Consider the following 23,934-nt stretch of genomic DNA (forward strand, 5'->3'; position numbering starts at 1 on the left):
CTCTCTCCAGGGTATGCTCTCTGGGTCTGGGCAGGCCCGGGGTCAGGGGGGTCTCTGTCCAGGCCTCCTTTCTCCAGAGTTGCCTGCAGCCCCTTTCCTATGGAGGCCTTTCTCCTTTCCCTTTGGCCTGGGCCACCTTCTCCCACTGGCTTCCCTCTGACCTTCCACCCCTCCGGAGAGGAGCCATCTCCCTCTTCCCTCTCCAGCTCCTTTATGAGGCTTACCTCAGGTCTGCCTAACCCCACCCTTCCGGCCCACGTGTCTTCCTGCTCTCAGCTGTTCCCTGTCCCTATTCCCCTGTAGGTGTCCTGCACGGCCCCCAGTCCTGCTGACATTCGGGGCTTACTCCTGAATAGGCCTTGACTCCCGACGAGACCCCTGTGCCCAGGGAACTCCTGGCTACCTGGGCTGGGTCCAGGTGACACCCCGTAATAGGGCTACTCGTTGGGGTGGCAGGGGTTAAGACAATGTTTTTTTTTCTCTCCTGAAAATGATCTTGGTCTGCTGTTTTTATAGTCAGCAGATAAGCTTCATTAAGGGAACTGTACTTTAGTCTCACATAGTGAATTGTGTCCAGGGAACCCAAGTAATTCTGCACAACAATATGTGTTAAAGGTGATGTGTGTATATACGAGCAAATGAGAATTAACATTGTTATATGTCCATATATGTTATATGACACATTGTATATGTGTCCATTAATTCTTGAAACGTCTCTTACCTTTTTGAACCTTTATCATAACTTCAGCTTGTGTAGTTTTTTTTAATTAAGTGCTGCTGTGGTAGATGAGGGGAGCTTCCTACTTAAAAAATATAATGACTCCATCAGAATTTTATTCAACTTTGTTTTTAATAAATGCTAATATCATACTGCAGTAAAAAAAAAAGTAAGCCATCAGAAGCTTGTGTTCAAGATCTGTAGTTACTGTCTGCTCTTTCTGTGAACTAGGCCTCTGGTATACTTAACTAGTAGCCTTAAATTTCCTGACAGTGCAATCCTGTCTCTTTGTTGGGCTGGCGTAGCAGACACTGTACTGGCTGAAGGTGTTGTGAACATGCCATAAAATACACTTGCGACACTGCAGCAGTGGGCAGCACTGGTGGGGAGCCCTGCATTGGCCTGCCAGTGCTGCATCCATGGGTCTAGCTGCCTGCTAAGGCAAGTATGATGCCAAGAGGCTCAGGGGCATGGGGAGGGTGGTAGGGAGTGGTGTTTTGGGGTGGGGGAGGGTGGAACAGGACAAATCAAGTCAGGGAGTTGGGTGGGATCAACATGGCAGGCCGCCATATCCTAAACCCCCTCTTGAGCTGGCTGGACTTACACCGGGCTGTTTAGCTAAATATCTGGTGGAGAGCTGAATAGCCTCATAGGGCGAGCTGGGGCATTACTTGGGTAAGGGGAAATATTACTTTGAGGAAATCTCCAGCTAGCTCCCTCCTGTGCTGGATACAGCAGAGGCCATGTGGCCCTGCTGCACCAGTGTTAGTTAAGATTGGACTGTGAATGACATGGTAACTTTGAGCTTCTATGTTATAAACAATGCTCTTAAATACAGTAATGTTGTATTCAGGTGTCTGTAGATAACATAAGTTTTACAATCAGTGTGATATACAAGGTATTAAGGAACTCTTTATAGGGACCATAGCAAAAGAATGAGAACAACAAATTCTCTCTGCCTAGTGAATTTTAAGCATCCAAAAATGAAACTACTTGTATAATTCTCTTGAAGTTTAAATTAGATGTTACCTGCATGGTGTTACTGGGTAAGTTCTTAAAATTATATTCACTATGCAAGTATAAGGTGAATTGACTGCAGATTCCAAATTTATTTAAGAACCGATAGCAGTTGCCTTGATATTCAGACCTGTTGCTATATTTAGAGCTTTATATTTGTGAGAATATGTAAGTAGAGGAGAGCAATGCCTTGCATTATTTCAATTGTGGGCTTTTGTTGTTGGTGTTGATCTCTTGGTTAAAAAGCACACAGTATCCTCAAACATTAACCAATTCTCTAACATTTAATTTTAACCAAAAAATTTTATTACCGTTGATAAGATAGCACTACTGTGTAATTCCGGTGACCTTGATGTTTTATGATCGCTAACTTTGTCTCATTTGACATCTCAGTACAGGCAAATAGCCTGGGAAAAGTGTTGCATTTATGCTTTAGATAATACAATCTACCATAAATGGTATCAAAACAGATAGATCAGTTATATAGAACTTAATACTTTACTGTGGTACAGATCTCTGATCTGTTTCCACCAATGAGAAAAATCAGGTATCTGTTTGCAGGTTGTTGTTTTTTAAAAAAATTCTCTGTACTTAATCATTGTTGCCCTCTAGAGTTCTTTTTTTTCTAGAGATATAACCTTGGAGGATTCAATTACAGTACACCTTTTCTTCGCTACATACTTGGCATAGATTGATGCCATATAGTAGGAAGACTCCTCCTTTTTCTTCCTCCTGTATAGAGCATGAAGACCAGTAACAGTAAATGTGTTGACTTGATCTTGATAGGGTTGCTCAGAAGAGCTCTTAACTTCTCAAGTGTCAGCCCCACCAGAGGATAAGTAATTGGAGAATTACCATCTTTCACAGGCAGGGACTCCTCAGGAAATTCCTTGCCAGGACCTCCAGTTATGCCCAATGAATCCTGAGTCACTTTGGACCCCTAAGGTTCTCTTTAGGAAAGCAATTACTTCCGTTTCCTCCTTCATTCTCCCTTTAATAAAGGGAGGGGGAGAGAGAATGCAGCCCTGACCCCAGCGGAGCCTTCCATGCTACTTGGGGCGCTCACCTCCTGGGCGCCACTTCCAGTGGCCCCAAAGCGCTCTAATAGAGCCCCTCATGCCACTTGTAAGCTGCACAGAAGGCTTTGTTGGGGCCTGAGAAGCAGCACACGTCTCCTCTGAACTTGAAGGAGGTGTGCACCGCTTCTGAGCCACTCTGAAGAGCTCCCCTCCCCTTTCCTTAATGGGAAGAGAGGGGTGGCCCTCAGAAGCGGAGGCTTCTGCCACTACCACTCACAGTGCAGTTCTCCACTGATCTGAGCACTGCCCTCCTCTTCTCCTCTGCCACGGGAGAGGAGGTGGCCTTAGGATGGCGGGAAGAGGTGCGTGAGATGTGCACTGCTTCTCCAGCTCTGACAGAGCATTTTGCGCCACTTCTAAGTGGTGTGAAAAGCTCCATTGGACAGTTTTGGGACCTCTGGAAGCGGCGCCCAGTGCAAGTAAGCGCTGCTTCCAGTGGCCCCAAAGTGCACCTGCGGAGCTGGAGAAGCAGCATGTATTTTCTCCAAAATAGAAGGAGATGCTCACTGCTTCCTGCTGCCCTGTGGGCCTCCCCCTCTCCTCTCATTAAAGGGGAGTGAGGGCGGCGGCGCTCAGATCAGCAGGAAACTGCAGAGTGACTGCATCTGAGGCCGCCTCCTCTTCTCCCCTTTAATGAGAGGTGAGGGAGGTGGCTCTCAGGGTGGCATGAAACTGTGCTGACAGTGGCTGCGCTCCTGCAGTCTGCTGGTGTGGTTCTTGGTGTACTGGGGGAGGTGAGTAGGTTGCAGCGGCGCCCCCCCAGCACAGTGTCCAAGGCATTTGCCCTGCTGGCCCCCCCCCCAGGTATGTTACTGTGAGGTTTTACTGTATAGGATGATATACAGGTGCCTCAACATTTTCTGTTGTATGTAAAATCAACACAGTTCCTTCATTTGACTTGCATTCTTTATGTTCTTCCTCTTACAATCACAGTACTAGCAACTGATCTTAGTACCCTATCGGATGTTATACAGTTTTGAGTACAATAGTATTGCATCCCATGTGATAGAATGTTGACTCATTCCTGTACATAACAGTTTCCATTGTTTGTTCATTTTATTGTTGGCAGCTGACGTCACAAGTTTATTAGAATAGCCTAAGGTGCTTAGGCTCTGCTGGGTCAGACCAAAGGTTTGTCTAGTGCAGTATTTTGGTTCCTACTGGGGCTGGGAAAGCTTCTGGGGAAACCTGTAAGCCATGGATGAATACAGTAGCCTTTCCCTTCTGTTGTCTCTAGTAATTTGTGTTCATGGTCTCTGAATCAGCAGCTTGAATGTAGTTATCATGGCTAATAGGCCTATCAGTTGTTATCTTTATCTTGGTGTTCTTCAACCTCTGGGTCTTGATCCCAGTGGGGTTGCAGCAAACTTTCAAAGCATGTGCAAGAGTGGGCTTGGATCCAGTCCACTAACTGTACAGGTGGTGCCTTGGTATATGTGGGGGATCCATTCCCGAACCCCTTATGGGTACCGAAATCCACAGATAATGAGCAGAGCTTCGAAATCTGAAAATCTGCAGATTGTGTCCAGTTGTGTCCAGAAGGCATTCTGAGAACTGGGGAGACCACATGTGGCCTCTGCAGCCCTTGGAATAGCTTCATTATGGTGTCTGTCAAAAAATTACTTTTCTAGTTGGTCGCAACCAAGTCAGATCCCTTGGATGTATATCTGAATTTAGGGTTTTTGCCCAGTGTGTCATTTTACACTTGCTTATCTTCAAACTAATCTGCCATTGTTGTTGCCCGTTCACATATTTTGGAGAGAACTTGGCACTCACTTAGGTTCTTAACATTCATCATTTGTGAACTTGTCCACCTAAATCTTTGCTCCTGAAACCTATGAACCAGTTAAACAGCTGCAGTTCCACATTTCACCACTGACTCATATATGACCGTGAAATTCTGCCTGTCTTGCTTTGTGCATGTAGAAGGTACCATTTCTGAAAATGTCCGTGAAAACCTGAATTTTAACATCCTATCTGCATTTAGGTCATTCAGTTTCTTTTCCCAGTGCTATTGGTTCTGACATGCACCATGATTGCTGTCTCTCTACCATCACCACACACTCTAAGATACACAGTATGAAGTTTCTGCAACCTTCACAGTAAGCAGGCAAGTCACTTTGTAATCACCATGCTTGACACAATCATATCTTTCTATGTTTCTAAGTATGCCATACTTCCCAAGAGATGTATTTTTTTCAGAACTATGTCATTTCTAAGATCATTTCCCTTTCCTCAGAATGGTGCCTTCCTGTCCTGAGATCTTTGGTCCTTTTTTAATGTTTTGTATTGGCACATAAAACAGGTAATTAAGTGCTATCCTGCTTGCCAAGGGATTAATTCTGCCTAACTTGCTTCTCAGTTTCTGTTTTGGAGAACTATAAACTACTTGTAAGTAGTTACAACTTGTGATAGGTTTATTTGAAATAAACATGCAAGTACAGTATGGTATAGCCAAACTGCCTTCAAGTCAAATCCAAAAAGACCTTGTTGATTTTACATTGGTATAATCCTGTTTACATTTATGGGAAATACTATAATTGAAAGTGGTGAATTATTTTGAGGGTTTTCCTTAAAGCTATATTACGTAGTTGGTTTACAGTGCAAATTCTGTACATTCTAAAGTAAGGCATATTGAGTTCATTTGGGACTTATCAGGTAAAAATGTGCATAAGATTGCAACACTAGTCTACTAAGATTAGTGACTTCTGGGAGGATGCCTCCCTAGCCTTGCAGGAAAGAAAATCACATCAAGGGCAAGGCCAGCCTGACCTCTGCTGTTGGCCAGAGGAGGAGTAGGTGCAAGGAGCTGGCCATCCTGGTCCAATTGCCTTGGGATAGTAGAACTAAAGGAAAGCAGAATACTTTAAACTTCTGCCATAAGTGAGAGTGTTAAGCTGTTGCAGTGTCGTTTGTACTATTATGTTAATGCACTTTATTTTAAGCTACCTGAGTATCATTTGGTCAAATGGAAGGTTATGAAGAATCAAAATTAATAATTGACTTTTCTGCAAATCTTTATTTAAAATTTGCTTGCTTTGTACTTGTGGTGCTTCTGTTTCCATGGGGCATTAACAGAATTGTGGTCTATTCTCTCATATATATTGTGTGACAGAGAGATATATGAATGGGAAACTTCAGCAGCCTGTTGCTGAGAGTAACAACCTTTCAGTTTGTGCTTTTTGGGGTCCCTCTAGTGGCCTGTGATACTATCAGCACATGCAAGGGCTATTTTAAAAAACAACAACAAAAAACAGTCTTTTCCTTCAGGTAGGATGGCTCTACTACAGTCTGTTACAATCTAGAAGGCTTTGTGTTTCAATATTTGGAATGTATAGAAAGCATCCATAGTTAAGATAGTAAAGCACTTTGCTAAATAGATTGTTTTACTTGCCATAATACTATTTGGCATTTGTATAGCAGTTCTGAGTATTCAAAGCACTTCACATGTGTTTTGCCAGATCCCCAGACCAAGCTTCACTTAAAGAATTATGCCCACTTTAAGCTAATTAGTTCCCCTTCTTTCCCCAACAATGACCCTATTTCTGCCCTACAGCACTGTTGGACCCCATCACCAGTGTAGCTTGCCTGTTCAACCTTCAGAGGTTCTCCTTCCTCCCCTCTCCTGCCAGCAGCTCCTCCCACCACTACAGCGGCACCTTGGTCCTCAGCAGGTCTTGGGCATGACAGCTCCACACCAATCTCCAGTGTCTTCAACAGTCTGTTCTAGCAGTCTCCAAAGTCCATCAATCTCAAGCTTTCCTCCTACTACCCATATACCCTTCCTGCTATATCCCCTAGAGACCTCATTGCCTCTAGTGGCTGCAGTTGTTAAGCCCAGGCCTTAACCCTTAAAGGGGCCACTGCTAACACCACATCCTATCTCCTTGAGGGATCTTGCTCATTTCCATTACAACATGTATTTTGCTGTAATTCTTTTAGTTAGGTAAGTAGTATTGTCCCCATATTGTAACTTAGGCTGTGCAAGAGTGGCTTGGCTAGGGCCATCTAGCAAGTTGTGATTAAAAGCTTAGTTTCTTAGCCACTAATTATGTCAGCTTGCAAAGTTGTTGGTGTTTTTTTTCCCCTTTTCAGTTGTACTGTTTTTTTCTTTTAACTTTTAATTGACTATAATTGACTTTTAACTTTTAATTGACTAGTAAATCCTGAATTACAATATCTTAATTCAATGGATTTTGGAAATAAAGGACAGTTTCCAATATCCATAGAGTTCTGTTGAACCCTGCCTTACAGATCTCCCTTGGCAACGCAGGGAGAACTCTGTAATGGTTGGAAGTGACTCAGGACAGGCTTCCATACTTTTCTAGGAATCCCTTGGTGCTGGCACTTTCTTTTTTGCCCTGAAGCAGGGCACTCTAGGGATGGAATTCCTTAGGAAGGGAGTTACAGCCTCAGCAATGGAGAAATTTCTCCATTCATAGAGCAGCCTGGCAAGGAGGGAAGCAGCACCAGTGCTGAGGGAGTCCTGGATAGACCTGCCTCTAAGCTTCCTCCTAGTGGCATAGTTACAGGGGTGGTGGTGCAGCATACTGCAGGCACCACAATACGTTGTGTAAGTGGCCCCTCCCCTCACCATTGGAGCCATTCCAAGCAGCAACAGCAGTGCACAGGTGACGCATCTGGTTCAGCAAGTACCTGTGCATTGCCATTAGTGCCCAAAATGGCTGTGACAGTGAGTGAGAGGGGCTACTTACACAGGGCATTTTGGCACCTGCAGTACTTGTGGTGCTACCTCCCTGTAGCTACACTTCTGCTTCTTCCCGCACTTACTTACCTTAGAAAGCTCCCTGGGCCCTATTGCTCATCTCTTCACCAGGGCATTCCTCCTTTTTTAGATCAGCAATACTGAGCTTTGTAAGGTAGGAGCTGAATGCACTAATGGTGGGGCTGTCTGGATTTAATAGACTTTTGACATTAATGGGCACCTCTTTCCTCCCATTAGTCTATTAAAATGAGGGTTTGTTGTAATTGTTCTAATTTGTGATAATACTCAAGTGAAGTGTTGAATTGTTAATTATATTTGGTAAAAACAGCTTTTGTTCTGCAAGACATAAAAATCGTAGTTTGACAGTTCCTGCCAATTATGGTCCAGTGTGTGAAAGAGTTGAAATTGCTTAGTAGTCATCATTTGAGCCTGAAGTCAAGTATTACTAAGCTCTTTGTGCATGAGAAATGCTGTTTTAATGGAATTGATAAAGATTGATTGGGGAATACCATTTCATGGTGATTGGCTATCATGGGTTTTTCCTTTAGGAAGAAAATGACTCCACTAATGTATGCGGCCCGTGAAGGCTACCCTCAAGTTGTTGCTCTTCTCGCTGCTCACGGATCACAAATAAATGCCCAGGATGAAAATGGCTACACTGTAAGTAAACTTTCTGTGCTATTACATTGTTGTTTAACTTGTTTCTAAGAATCAGTGTATATCAGCAAGGTAAATGTTTCTAAAATTGCACTTCCTTTTCCATCCCTTGCAGATTTGCTTCATCGAAAAGCTTTATTTATCCCCACTTGACTTTTGGGGTGTGGTAGGGAAAAAGCATTTCTTGTTTTCCTTTACCAAAATAGGAATGGTTAGATGCCCCAGAGCTGCTTATTGGAAGGATGTGAACCATGCACACATTTTGTTTGCTTGCTTTTGTGGTGTTTGTAGTTCACAAGTTGCATATAACCAGGATCCCAAAACAGGGTATATGTGGATCCTAAAGGACAATACCACAGTGCCAACTACTGAAGAGACTAGCTGTTTTTACACTGACCCTGGCTTTCTCTTTCGCATTGAAAAAGTGACACAAAATCCATTAGTTGGATTCAGGATTCCTCCCCCCTTTAGCAGGCCTATTGTGTTTCTATCTCAGGATGTCCATATTCAAACCCAAGCAGACCACAGTTGCTGGATTGGGATGTATAGCTGAAGCATCCATGTAAGGGAATACAGTCCAACCACATCACTTGCCGGTTTGCTATCCGTGGATTTGACTCAATGCAGATCACAAGCTTGCATTATTAGAGGACCTTAGTGGTGCAACCTCCTGAGCCTCAAAAAGCCGGCCAGAGCCTTCTGAGAGGCAGTTGTTTTTCCTGGTCAGCCTCTCCAGAGATTGAGTTATCCACAGATATTGGTGTCCATGGAGGGTCTGGGGACAGATTGTTTGCAGATATCAAGTGCCCATTGTATGCAGAGAGCTTGAGTCTCTGCTTTAGTTATTTGGTTTTTCTTTCCACCCCACCACCCCTCCTTATAGGTTGGGAGCATTCATTCGGAAGTAATTCATGTGTTTAATTTGCTTTGCTCTTCCTCCTTTACATACTACCCAAACAACTAATACATTGTTACAGGCATTAACATGGGCTGCACGCCAGGGTCATAAAAAAGTTGTCTTCAAGCTCCTTGCACTTGGAGCTGATAAGTCAATACAGACGAAAGATGGACAGACACCAGGAGAGATTGCAAAAATCAGCAAGCATTCAGAGGTATTGTTCTGTATGGAATATAGAGTCTTGAGTTGAAATGTTTGTGTTGTCATGGATTGCTTAATTCTCCACACCTAGGTAAATAAAAGCATTCTAAATGTTGGGGTGTACCTAATCCATCAGTATTAATAAGATACATATAGCAATTTCAGAGGCATTGTATAATGCAGGGGGTATTATGACCCAATTCCACCCAACTTTATAGCACTGATGCAACTGTGCTAGTGCGGTGCTTGCATGCTGGGGATAGGGGAAGAGTCATGGAGGCCTCCTAAAGGCAAGGAAACATTTGTTTCCTTGAGGCTGCCATCAGTGCTGGAAAATTAGATAGGATTGTGCCCTATGTGGCTTAAACTTGGTATTTTAGTAAAACTCCTCTATCATAGCTTGCTTTTAAACAATTTTTGCCTAACGTTGCATATACGCAACAGGGATCAAATGTGTACGCTTGTGGGCTGGGCAAAAATGGGTTAATCATTCTAGTAACAATAAATCCAAAAATGTCTTCATTTGCTAGCTATTCAGATATGTCTGTTTATGACAGTCTGCATTCTGTGATTGATAATATTAGTACAATAGTAGTAATGATACTATTAGTACAGTCATTATTACAATGATACAATATGTACAATGCACATAGTACAATTAGTACAATGATACTATTAATACAATTAGTACTTTGTGCAGTGCACAAAGAGGAAGGAAAAGCAAAGTTGCAAGTACTGTACGAAGAAGAATTAATTATCCCTGAAAACTTATTGTATACATGTGACATATTGCGTGATTTGCTCCATTAATAGTAAAATAAGGCAGTGAAAGGAAAGGACATGTGAGAGACAGCAGAAAGACCTGAGAGGGAAGATTATACTATTAAAATCCCAGCATTTATTTTCCCATTCACATTGAGGGAGATAATGTAGCTCTTTATTTTCTGACTTAGGAAAGTTCATGTGTGCTTTTGACTTAAATTTAAGAAACTTGGATGTAGCTATTTAATAGCTGAAACCTTTGTCAGAGCCAAAACTCATGTGTAGCATCTGTGCTTTTTCTTCCTCTAGACCAGGGGTGTCCAAAGTTTTTGGCAGGAGGGTCACATCATCTATCTGACACTGTGTCAGGGGCTGGGGGAAAAAAGAATTAATTTAAAATTTGAATAAATTTACATAAGTTTACATAAATGAATATATTAAAGATTAACTTATATCAATGAATGAATGAATGAATGAATGAATGAATGAAGGTTTTGCAATAGCTCAAGGCCTATAAAAGGCCTTGCACAAAGCAAGGCTGGTCTTTCCTTTGCTGCTGCTGCTGCATCACAGACGTGAAACAACAAGCAGTGGAGGGAGCCCTCCTCCCACAGCTTACGCGAGAGGTCAAACAGTCGTCCTCACGCTGAGAGCAGTTGTGTCGGGCAAGTGTGGGCTCCCAACAAATCTCCAGAGGGCCAGAGGCTCATTGGAGACTGGGGGCTCCCTGAGGGCTGCATTGAGAGGCCTCGAGGGCCGCAAGTGGCCCCAGGGCCGGGGTTTGGGCACTCCTGCTCTAACTACAGCAACTATATTCAACTGGAACTATATGGCCCCTGGGAAGCCCTGGCACATTTGAAGGGGGTGCACAGACTGGTGTTCAGTAATAAATATTTTTATATTTATCTGTTCGTGTTGTAAATCCTTGTTTGACAGAGTGCCCCTGCAATCTGAGAAGAGCTCCTAAGGGACTGTAGGGAATAAAAAGGTTAAGAAGGTGCTCTATACTGACAAGGTGCTAAAATTTTCAAGACGCACCTTCACCTTTTGGATAATTGACAAGGCACACCATGCTGTTGATGGGGCTGACACCCCCAATGACCCTAATAATAAACGACCCTCCTGCAAATTCCCATGGCACACCTGCAGACTATTCGCAGTACACCAGTGTGCCATGGCTGCTTGCAGTGTGCCTTGAAAACTGCTGCTCTAGAGCAGGGGTCTCCAAACCCTGGCCTGGGGGCCAGATGTGGCCCGCAGCAAGCCTCTTTCCGGCCGGCGGCCAAGCTCTTGTCCCCTGAAAGCCTCTGGCCCACTCAACTGAGCATGACCAGAACTGTGCTCTGATTGTGTCTGGAGGGTGTTCTGAGGGCCAGAGAGGTTGAATGAATGAGCCCATTCATTCATTTATTCACTCATCTAAGTTCCTTCTCTAATTTATTTATTTAAATTTTATATTTAAATTTTTTTTCCGGCCCTCCACACCATGCCAGATATTTGATGCGGCCCTCTGGCCAAAAAGTTTGGAGACCCCTGCTCTAGAGTAAGGGAAACTGGTTGCTACCTGTGAACTTTATAGCCGCAGTCCACCCTGTTTATCTGTAGTGGATCCGTTCCAGGCCCTCCCCATGGATATGTGAATCTGCACACGCAGATTCTGATTTGACGAGCAAACTGGAAGTGTCTTTCCCACAGCATCGGCAGGGAGTCAAATTTGTGGATGCCAGATCTGCAGATACCAGGGGTACACTGTATCTTCTTCTTTGGAAAAAAGATTCATTTTTCCTTATGACTTGGTTTTGCTAGCTTTTATTTATTCCCTGTTTTATTTTCCTGTGATGCTGAGATTTAAGTTTAATTCTGTTTCATCTATTATGATAGCGCTCTTCCTTTGAGTTCCTGAATTACTGCAGCATGACTGACAAGTAGTATCTGTACACTGAGAAATGCTAACCCATATTGAAAAGATTCTATGCCTCATAAAATCATTGATGAGTTGAACAGATTTATTGTGGCTCTAGTACTATGAACCAGAGCCTTCATCTTATGCCATCTGGCAGAAATTTTTGTTGGGTATAGTTGCAGATGTATATGTAGAACCATTGAAAAAAATGTAGACAGTGGAGTCAGAAGACCATAAAATGTAAGGGGACCTTAGAAAGAGCTGGGTGACTCTTTATTAAAGAGCTTTAGAATATATAGTAGAAAGGGCAGAATGTTGATCATAATTTAAGATGGACTGAGTGTTGCTGGTTGTCTAGAACTTCTCCTTATTTCTTATCTTACTCTATTTTGAACAGAAAAAGAAATCATTTGAAAGCCATTGGGTCATAATTGGGATCAAAACAGCAGTGAAGACAGAGTTCTAACCCTGCAGCTAATTTGTTCAGCAGCTTCAGACCATGCTCCGTGTGTGTCTTTTTTTTTTTTAAGGGCCTCTTTCATACATTAAATTTAACATGTAATTTGGTCCTAATGGTGTCTCTTATTGTAGCATCTCTGCATTGGGTTTGAGAGCTATCCATAAATACAATGAAAAATTACTTTTAGTATAAATTGTTGTCTCTTGTTTAGCAGGACGTACTTCAATATTTTCTAATTATATCAACTCTCTTGCTTCATTGGATATTAATAGAATGTGTGTTTATTCTCTTAGCTTTTTAGTTTTCTTTGTTTGACTGCAAATCCTCTCCAAGGAAGGTTTCAGAACTTGTCTAAAGAAGAAGCTATGCATAGACTTTTGAAAGCAGTCCCTGATGCAGTTAGCCATAAAATCTGGTAAGGACGTAGAATAGTAACTCACTGTAAACTTTTACAGAAACAAAAGTTGAACTTTGAATTTTTCATTATTCTATTTCTTTTAAAAAATCAGTTTCTAAAATATCTAAACAGTTGTTAAAAATCATTATGAAATGTAAGAAGGCACAGATGAAATCTCTTTAGATTTGTTTGTAATCCTTAAACTTTTATGCAATAAAAGACTTGTTGGGTGTCACAAATCTTATACAGTAAGGTGTTCCTGATATTTGGAGTCCAATCCTATCCTTCTCCCCCATTCCGCTTTATGGTGTCACATATTGTTGTGGCCTAAGCTGCTGACGTGTGTGCCTGTGTCTTGAAGGGGTTGCAAATCATATGCAGTAAACGTACTGGGTTTGTTTCTTAGCATAGGCTCCAGACCAGCTTCTAGAGCCTGTTCTGAGGAAGAGGTGTCTTAGGGCCCAATCCTATCCAACTTTCCAGCACCAGTGCAGCTGCAATGCAGCCTGGGAGTAAGGGAACAAATGTTTCCTTATCCTGAGGAGGCCTCTGTGACTATCACCCCACAAAAGGATGCAGCGCACACCCCATTAGCGCCACTGCACCGGCCCTTGGGAAAATTGGATAGGATGGGGCCCTTGGGGAAATAAATGCACGGTAATTTTTTTTAATGACCTTGCAAGGATGTTAAAACATAGATGTTTGCTTACCTGGAAGCCATACACACACAAATCCAGTCACAGTAGTGTAAATTGGGAAGCATAACTGCACTCTGCCTTACACCAGGACAGCAGAAGTGTGTATGTGGGTCGGGATGTGTGTGTGAAATCTCAAGGTCTGGGGATCTTTGAAGGGTGGTAGAAAAATTTCACCCAGAGGTAAACATGCACCACTGTTTTAACTGGCTTCAGGCATACTTGGGCATGCGCAGAGCTAACATGCTGTATGTTCTGTATCTGCATTTTATCAGAAAATTGGCTGTGGCTAAACTATATGTTGCTAGTTTGCACAAATGAGAAAGCATTCTGGTCAAAAATATTGTTCTCTTTTGAGAACAAAGAAAGGTATAAAGAACTGTGTGTGCATGTATGTGTTGGGTGAAAGGTTCAAACTGGGTTTGGTCAGAGAGGCCTAAAGTGCCCAAATGATAAATTGGGAGACTTGAATGTTCTATTCAGGTGGAGGAGGGCATTCTATTGTGGAGAACTCCTTTCTCAAGTTTTGGAGATCTGACAGCAGTGGTATAATTAAGGGATCTGGCACCCAGGGACACAAAAAATTTTAACAATCTTGGGGGCCAGGTACCTGGGGGCATCCAGGGGGCTTTCTGATGTGCAGAGAGGCTGTGCATGACCTCTCCTGAGCCTCAGACCACCCCCGGACACCTGCCTGCCTCAGGATCTGCCATCAGGGAGTGTGGGCTGGCATTCCCTCAAGGTGTCGTACCTGGGGCAGTGTACCTCCCTTAGCTACACTACTGTTTGACAGCTGTCACATTCTTAAAGAATTTAAATAGTGCTGGTGCCAAGTTGTTGCCCCTGAGGTAAAGCCTTGCCCTGGGTCACCCCCTGGCACCCGTCGCCGACTTCCCTGAAGGCACACTGGATGCTGTAACTGCTAGCAGTACTGAAATGTCCTGAGGTTGTCTGGCAGTGTGTGTTCCTGGCCAATTCTAGCTAACCTGTCAATTCTGAATGTCACTCCCCCCCCTTCCTGGGACATAAAATTGTTGCTCTCTTTGCATATCTGTACTAAATCGTTTGGGACCTGGATATTGGAAGGACCACCTTCTCCCTCACAAACTTGCCCATATTTTGCCTGGTTCATTGAAAGCCCTGGGCTATATCCGAAAATCACTGACTGCTAGTTGTTAGGCAGATAGCTAAAACTCAACCTTTTGCCTATCACTTTCCTGATTGATGACCCTGTTTTTTTTAAATTGTGGTTATATTGTTCCTTATGATGGGAGGTTTTCTCTGCTTTTATCTCTACTTTTTTGTATCTGTTTTTATTGTTGCTTTTTAATTGTAGTGTTTGATAGTTATTTGGTGGTACAGAAAAGCAGGATATAAATATTTTAAATAAACTGAACTCTAGTATTATCTGCATAATAATGTTAGTAAGTTTTTTTCCTGAAATATGTACTTACTTCTTTAACACCTGCTCTTAATTCGCACTGTAATAATAACACAACCAATGTGTATGCAGTTCCTACACATCCTTTGGTGACTTGGAGGTGTTTTTACATGGCCTTGGACTAGAATATCTGGGAGAGGTACTAAAGGTATGATTTCTTTTATGAAAACCATATGAGGAAAATGCCATTACTTTATTGCATGTAAATGGTTCAGAAGTTCACTGTTAAGATTAAAGATTAATGTTACATTTCAGTAAAAGTATGAAATTTGCAGACCTCCTGTTGAATTTAGTGGGATTTATTTCTGAGTAAACATGCATGGGATTGTACTATAAGTGTGTTTGAGGATGTGAATTTTTAATCATTCTCTAACTCTGGTGTCAAACTAATTTTATACAGTGGGCCAAATAGCATTCATGGCACCTGCTGAGGGTCAGAAGTGACGTCATTAGGTCATGACCAGAAATAAGCACTGTTTTTCTTACGTAGAAACTCATTAGCTGCAAACGACAGAAGAGAAAATATGCGAATCTTGATCATATTTGATCATATTTTCAAGATATGGGAGAGTCCAGTTATTACACGGGCTGCCCTTTCAGCATTGTCACTTCTGCCAAGGTAGATCATCAGCTGAGAAGGAGCTCTGTGAAGTGATGGCAGAAGCAGCACTGTTAAGGGTAGTCCATGTGATAATTGGACTCTCCCAATGCCAACTATTCAACCGTGATGGTTTTATCAATGTGTCTCTTCTCAGCTCAGCAGCTGAGAGAAGCTGATCGTGGTGCTGGGAAAGCCCATTTATCAGGGATAAAGAGCTTCTGGGGCCATATCCGGTCTGCAGGCCTTATGTTTTTAACTCCCTTGATCTAAATGTTCTCTAGGTTCTATGCCTGGTGTCCTTCACCCCCAGCCCTGAATAAATGTTTGGCTTGGCTTATTGTCTGGTGTGGTATTAGGAAAAAATGAATTCTGGCTTGCAATGTTGTGTCAAAACATATTTTTATTTCATGTAGGAAAGAGACATAACATTAAGACAGCTTTTGACCATGGGAAAAGAAGACTTTATGCAGGTTGGCTTGACTCACTTATTTTTAATTTCCACTTCATATAAACATGTTATCGTTAGAATTTGAGCTGATGTAAATTTTATAGTAGAAGGGTTACATTCCTGCTACGATATTTTGTTTAGGATATCCTAGCTGATGCTTCCTTATTGCAGAGAGTAAGATCAAGTTGTCCATGCACTATGGCAAAAATCGGAGTTGGTGCATGAGGTTGTATTTATGCAGTCACTGTCTAAAATATTTAACTACAGTAATGCCTCGTCATTGTAAGCAATGTGTTCCTTTGAAGCTGTGAGCCCTTTAACTGCAAGAAACAGTACTAATGGAGAAACTATTGAGAGAAGTGGTAGTTGATTGGCCCCACCCTACTCAGAACGCACTGTTCCACTGACTACAATGGCTGTCAGTCAACCTGGATGAAGAGCACATTTAATGGAACTACTTAAAGTAGGCGGCTATATTGTGGAGGCATTACAGGATTTTAATATAAACATCTTGGGGTTGCCCCTTGTTAATCATTGCAAATGTTTGAAATGATGAATTATATGCCAAGTTGCATGAGTGCAACAGCACTTGCGCTGCTTAATCTTTCCCACTTCCTTCTCCTTGGGACAGCTCCCTGAGTCACTCTAGGGTACTGTTGGGGATTATGTGAGGTGATACATGAAGGGTAGAAGCAGGAAATTCCCAAAAGTCATATGGAGGCAGCTTCCCTGTACAGTTTGTGAGGGTAGGAAAATAATATAGGCCAACATACATCTTGCAGTCTTAGACCTAGGATAGGATCGGGCCGTAACGCTTCAGTCTCGAAAGACTATGGTATCGCGCTCTGAAAGGTGGTTCTGGCACAGCGTCTAGTGTGGCTGAAAAGGCCAATCCGGGAGTGACAATCCCTTCCACACCGGGAACAAGTGCAGTCTGTCCCTGGTCTGTCTCCCTGGCTGTGGGCCTTCCTTCTTTGCCTCTTAGCCTCAGACTGTTGGCCAAGTGTCTCTTCAAACTGGGAAAGGCCATGTTGCACCCCCTGCCTCCAAGCAGGCCGCTCAGAGGCCAGGGTTTCCCACTTGTTGAAGTCCATCCCTAAGGCCTTCAGATCCCTCTTGCAGATGTCCTTGTATCGCAGCTGTGGTCTACCTATTCTTAGACCTATTAGACCTAGTCTTAGACCTATTCTTGGGTATATTTGGGGTGCTGATTCCAAAAATAGCATCTGTTTTGCCCTATAAAGTCTAGTTTTCAGAGATAGGGCATAACCTTGTGGTTATCGTAGTATCAGGTACCTTGTGGTTCAGGTCGTTTCCTCATAAAGAAGCCTATGCCATGGGTTTCTTATGAGGAAACTGCTTGAGCCATTCACTAACAAGGCTATGCCATTTCTCCGAAACTAGATGTGATTCCGAAAAAAAAAGAAAAAGGGTACGCACCTGCTTTTTTAATTTCCAACACTCCTCGTCAAACCATGTATTTTTTGTAAAACGAGGAGGATTACTTGGGCTAGCCATCCTCAAGTGATCTACCAAGGAAGAGATTATAACTTGGAAAGCTTCAATCACATCAGTAGTGGCCCGAGAGGCAAATAGTAAACGCAATTGGGAGTTAGTTTCAGGTGCCTGAGTCCACTGGGACAGGGCTTGCTCCGCAACTGGTGACCATCTGTAGGGACGGCTTGGATTGGGGAGAGAAAGAGAAGAGACAGGGGAATCAAAGGGAATATTAAGAATAAGTGCAACTGGCAAGTGATCACTCTCAGAACGGGTGCAGACACAGAAATCTGATAAAAGGGGCAGGAGGGCAGGAGAAACTAGGGCATAATCTATTACACTAGCACCTCTTGGAGAGAGGTGGGTAAAATCGCCTGGAATGTCACGGCCTTTTGAGCCATTTAGAATAAAGACGTTAAATGAAATACATAAACTTATAAGATTTGGGGCAAAACTATTTATTACAGAATCTTTGGAAGACCTTGAGGTTTGAAACCAAGGGGGGATAAGGTCATCGGAGTACCAGTTCATCTGCTGGGCAAGTGTAGAATTTGAAGGGCCAATTCTAGAATTAAAATCTCCAGAAATAATCATAAAAGCATCAGAATATAAGTTAGAAGCACGGGATATAGTGTTATCAAGATCTAACCAAATGTCGGATGGGGCAAGTTTAGCTGGGGGTATATATACATTAAAAAGAAGAATTTGAATATCTTTAAACTGAATTAATATAGTTTGAAAATAAGGAGAGTTCGAATCTAACTGAGAAACTAAACAAGAAAGGCCAGATTTAACAAAACAACAAAGTCCCACACAAGGTCTCCCTAGGGCATTCTTCCTAAATGCTGGGGTCACAAAAGAAGTATACCCATGTAGGGACAGTGGGACCAACGACCATGTCTCCTGAAATAAAATAAAATTAAACTTTTTAATAAAAGCGTGGAAGTCCTTATCTGAGCTTTTAGATGACCAACCGGAAATGTTCCATGAGATCAAAGTGAAAAGAGTGGAAGAGGAAGGGGTTAGGGAAGTTGGTTCTAGTCAGTGCTTAGAGGATGTGGAGAGAGAACCATCAGAATGATCCTTTACAAAGGTAAAATCGAAATTTAAAGGAGGAGGGAATTGGGATGTAGCGTCTACCAATACAAAGGGTTCAGAGGGTAGGGACTTAGAAACAACACAAACAGGAAATAGATGTTGATTAATAGACTTAGTTGGACCAGTAACAGTGGGTAAGGATTGCTGGTCCACTTCTATTGAGTTAGTAGGAGAAATGGGTAATTGGGTTGATATAGGAGAAGAGGAGGGACAGAGAGAAAGGGGGTCATTGGAACAGAGAGAAACAGCTGTCGAGTGAGTGAGTCTTGACTGGTCATAAGACTTAGGAGTTTGCAATAGTGGAAGGGAAGGGAAAGAAGAACAGTTCGAGGACTCAGTAGATCCAACGAAGGGAATCGACAGAGAGGGGCACAGGTTCTTTGGTCACAGTGTTAAGGAGTTCTTAGTCCTTCGAAGACTGCGAGATTTTTGCTGAGGCCGGTCTGTCTTGGATGTGAGTAGTGAAGATTGTCCTCGACGACCAGGAGGAGAAGGTAGTAGCGGAGGGTTTTTTTGGGGAAGAACATGATTAGGTAGAGCTGGGCTAACTTGTACAGTTACTGAATCTTTTATTGTAGATGTAGAATTTCCATTTGAATGCATAGACTTTTCCAAGGGAGAGGATACATTTTGTAGGTGAGTTGAAAAAAGTTTTCGGATGATCATATTTTGGAAATGTCTCTGAGGAAAAATTCCCAACGCTCTAAAACGTTGAGACTGAAGAAAGATTCGATTTGGAATTCTACAAGTATTGAAATAGAGAAGAACGCGCTGTTGCCGAAGCACAGAAGGCAATCTCACGTAGTTACATAAATCAATATTAGAGCTATTCATCTTCAGGATTGATGCCAAGTGTTTCTTAATCATCCACGGTTGAGACCAGTCGACAATTACTCCAGGTTGATGGATGATTGAGAGAGCTATGCTCGAGGATTTTAACATTAGTTTTGAAGAGGGGAATTTCTCCAAAAGCTGAGACTCTGTCGCTTGAGATTGGTAATTTGCTTCCTGCTGATGAGTAATATGAGCCGAGGGTTCCAAAAAACGTTCCTTCGTGAGCTCATATCCAAATTTCAAGATTATTGTCATTCAAATGATCTTGTAATTAATGCCAACAAAACAAAAATTATGGTCTTTTCCCGCTCCTGGGCTCCTTCTAAATGGTCAATCAATTCCCAATCTTACACTCAAGTTAAATCTTTTAAATATCTAGGTTTACATTTTCACTATAATTTATCATGGACTCAACATAAAAAGTCAGTTATTTCTTCAACAACTACCCACCTTTTGGCTATAACAAATTTTTATTTTAATGCAGGAAACCAATACATCCCAGCAGCGATTCAAATTTTTAAAGCAAAAATTATTTCTCATTTATTATACGGTATCCCGATATGGATACAGGCAGTTTCTAAGGATTTGGATCATATTGCTTCTTCCTTTTTTAGAAAGATATTAGGTATTCCTAATCTTATACGGTTGCCCACTATTCTTTTAGAACTTGGTTTACACCTTCCCTCCACTTATGCCTGGCTTTTTACCTTTAAGTTTTGGTTAAGGATTCATTTATCTCCTTCCCCTGACTCTTTAATTACAGAATTAATGAGTGACACGTATATCTTTATTTGGTTTAAAATAGTGGAAACTAAACTCCACTCCATTAACCTATCAGTAGAATTACTTGCTGATCTAAATTTATCTCAAGCTTATAAAATTATCAAAGACCACCTTTTCCTAGCTGAATTCAATACTTTAAAAAATTCTCTTAATTTGACCTGTTCCCCCCTTTCCCTAGGTCTTTTTCCTCAACTTGTTGTTGCCACTTCAAACTATTTTTTTCACCTCACTAATCCTAGACTGAAGAGAGCCTTCATGCTCGCTAGACTCAACATATTTCCCTCAGCTGTTCATTATGGTCGTTTCATGCGAGTTCCTCGCGAGAAACGATTATGTTTATTCTGTGGGGAGACCCCGGATACTCTTTTACATATTTTGCTTTTTTGTCCCTCTCATGACTCCCATCGTAGGATTTATTTAGAATCCTGGATTTCTAATTTCCCCCCTCAGGTATCACCCCTTCCCCAGTTGTTGGAAGACTCTATTGCTCCCTTGACGTATTCAGTGGCTAGTTTCCTGGCCTATATATTACAAAAAACGCCGGACTTTAGTTCTATAAAATCTTCTTTAAAATTTTTGTAGTCACCTTTCGCTATCTAATACCTGTTTTACTGAAAGGATAAGGTTGTCCCTTCTGGCTCCTTTTCTTTCTAGACCCTATTTCTTTTTTCTCTATTTAGTTTTCCTGAACTAGTCTAGTGGATAACGGTTGTATTGTTCCACTTTGTTGTCAGTTGTCTGCTGTAATATTTATAATGCCAATAAAGGTTAACTAACTAACTAACTAACTAACTAGATGTGATAGGGCAAAACTGATGACATTTTTGGAATCAGCACCCCAAATTCTTATAAAACCACAATAACTTTTGAAAAGTTCATCTGTCCCTGTGTAATTAGCCGGAGTGGTGGTATGCTAGCACTGCCTTGAGTACACCCCACTGTGAGTTAAATTAAGAATATGCATCAAGGAACTGAGAATAGAGTTTGTGTATTGCCCAGTCAGGATGCATAGTTGGAAAGGATATTGTGTAGAATTCACAATCTGGGCATATGTTTCCAGGTAGGGACTATCCAGTTAGCTTGCACATATATCCTGGTGGCCAAACTTGCTTAACATAAGAGCCATATATGATAATCTTCAGATGTTTGAAAGCCTCCAGGGAGATGTTGGGGCTGCAATATTTAAGAAGCATTTAAATTCTTAAATATATTTACTCACCTTGAACGTTAAATTTGTGTTCTCCAGTGGGATCTCCATGTCTGTCTTAGTCCTTCAGGTGGGTAGCTTCTCCCTCTCAGGTAGGCAGGCCAGAGTTTTGAACTTCCGGAGGGGGAGGGGCTGCCTGGACTTCCCCAGTCTGGCCTAGCCTTTCAGCAAAGCAGGACAGAGTTGGGTTCAGCTCTGCTGAACCCCCCACTGAAGAAAGCAGGGAGGGGAATTTTTTTCTTTTTTCTCTTATTTTTTCACCCCCCCCCCCAGCCTTGCATCCAGGCAATCCCTGCCTGTTTTTATAAAGCTTACATTTACTTACATGTATTACATTTAATACATTACTGTTATTATAAAGCTTACAATTCTTATTTAACTTTTATATTAATTGTGATGCAAAAAGGAGCTCAGCCAGCATATTGCCAAGAGCTGCATGTTGTATGTCAAAGAGCTGCATGTGGCTCTTGAGCACAGTTTGGCCACCCTTGGACATATATAATGTTTGGAGTAGCTTGTATCTGCTATCCATTTGTTCATATTCTTCATGATTTCATCTGAAATTATGCAGTTGCCAGTGTGTTACAGTCTCCCTTCAATTGGTGTTGTTTAAATATCTTTTCAATTTTATTTATCTGTGACTGTTTAACAATTTCAAGGCATGAGTAAGCCACTCCAATCAATTTCCAAAGAGAGAACCGAAAAGAGTTTTAAATAATCCGAGGCGGTATATAGAACAGAAACATTGTACAAAGTAGTAAACACCTGCTTTTTTGAAGATGACATTATATGAAAGACTTTATGACAAAACCACCACTTCTCAGTGACTAAGGCTAAGGCACTACAGAGTGATTAATGCACATTCTTTTACAAGCAGTATTTGAAAGCACTATAATTCTTCTGTAAATAGGGATTGCAGAAATGGCACCCCAATGTGGTCAAAGTATGATTTTCAGTCAAGAAAAACGTGAAATACTTGATTTGATGTGGGCCCCAATACACAGGTTGTATAATGTACACTGCTTTGTACAATGTTTCTGTTCTGTATACTGCCTTGGATTATTTAAAACTATTTTTGGTTCTCTCTTTGGAAATTGATTGGAGTGGTTTACTCATGGCTTGAAATTGTTAAACAGTCACAGATGAATAAAATTGAAAAGATGTTTGAATTTGCTGAAATGTGTAATATTTGTAGAGGTTTTTCTGTCTTGGAATTAAGATGGTGCTGGTGGATACTTTGCCCTAAAGCCTATAACTTGAAATCTTCCACAGTTTAAGGTTTTGAACACTTCAGTAATACAGTAATGTCTCATAATGCTGAGGGTATGTTCTGGAAACAGAGTGCTACGTGAAACAGCACTATAGGTGGGAATTATAATACCGTTCTACTATAGATGTGTCACAGTACTGTATTCACCAGTACGTCTGATGGGAACCAGCTGCATGATTGGCCATAACTGCTCCTACGTGGCAGTTGTGCAAGATAATGGGCTACTCCCAGGAGGCATGAGCCAAGCTGCAATTCCTCCTTTGGAACTGCAAGTTTCTTGTTGAAACCATCTAGAGTAGATTGCCCTGCCTGCTGTTTCCTGGCTGAAAGCTGTACTTTCTGCACCAAATTTTTGAACAATTTTATGGATTCTTTGTTTTTTTCTTTGTTTAGAATACTGGGGAAAAATTACATCCAGAACAAAGAATGTGATAATGAAACTGTGCTATAGGAGACATTAGTGTATGCAACAGATTTTTTTTTAAAAAGTTGCTTATTCTAAATGTCTCTCACTGAAACGTTAAATGTTTTCTTATTTAGATTGGGATTGAGGATACCAGAGATCAGCAGAAAATTCTGGATGCTGCCAAAGAGCTGCAGGTAGAAGAAGTAAAATTGGGCGAGTTGTCTGGAGTGATAAGCTTGGAATTCAGGTAACATAACCAGTTGTTCAATTTCTGGTTGGAAAAACTCTTTTGAGAGGGGGGAATAAAACTACCTTCCTTGATGTGAAATTGGGTCTCAATTCTGCAGAGAATAATTGCATAAAACAAATAGGATGTTAGTATTGGATTTTTTCCCACCCAGCATAGATCAGGTTTGTTTCACTCAAATCTGCATCACAAAATCAGCATTGCTTAATCAAAGCTCCTCATACACCACTAGAAGGTTACAGATTATGAAGCAGGCACCCCTTTCCCCCTTTGTCTGCTACAAGCAATTCCATTCACCCAGCAGAATTTTTGGAGTCAAACAGTTATAGATTTGCCATCTTTTGGGAGCAAAATAACTATTTGAACATTGGTTGAATTTTCTACTTTGCTTGGTGGGAACAGAAATGCAAGGAATTAACTTGGTACCTTTAGAACTTTTTTTCTGCTGGGGGGGAGGGTCAGCATTGTCTATCACAGAGTTTCCCAACCTTGGGGTTGCAACCCCCAGGGCAGATGTCTGCGTTTGCTTTTGGGATGCTGTCCCCTTAAGGAGAATAACAGCCTGACTGGGACCCATAGGTGCCATTAT

General features: G+C 41.8%; 1 protein-coding gene across 1 annotated transcript in view; it reads left to right on the forward strand.

Moving 5' to 3' along the window:
* The window catches only part of ASZ1 (ankyrin repeat, SAM and basic leucine zipper domain containing 1), a 39,320-nt gene that overhangs the window by 11,780 nt on the left and 3,606 nt on the right, over nt 1-23,934 (forward strand). The window contains exons 5-10 of the mRNA XM_066633675.1: nt 8,089-8,200; nt 9,175-9,309; nt 12,715-12,836; nt 15,027-15,102; nt 15,969-16,025; nt 23,233-23,345. Of these exons, the coding sequence (XP_066489772.1) occupies nt 8,089-8,200; nt 9,175-9,309; nt 12,715-12,836; nt 15,027-15,102; nt 15,969-16,025; nt 23,233-23,345 (615 nt within the window). The remainder of the gene's footprint in view (nt 1-8,088; nt 8,201-9,174; nt 9,310-12,714; nt 12,837-15,026; nt 15,103-15,968; nt 16,026-23,232; nt 23,346-23,934) is intronic.

The sequence above is a fragment of the Tiliqua scincoides genome, chromosome 7, assembly GCF_035046505.1.
Source record: "Tiliqua scincoides isolate rTilSci1 chromosome 7, rTilSci1.hap2, whole genome shotgun sequence".
Classification (NCBI taxonomy): Eukaryota; Metazoa; Chordata; class Lepidosauria; order Squamata; family Scincidae; genus Tiliqua; species Tiliqua scincoides.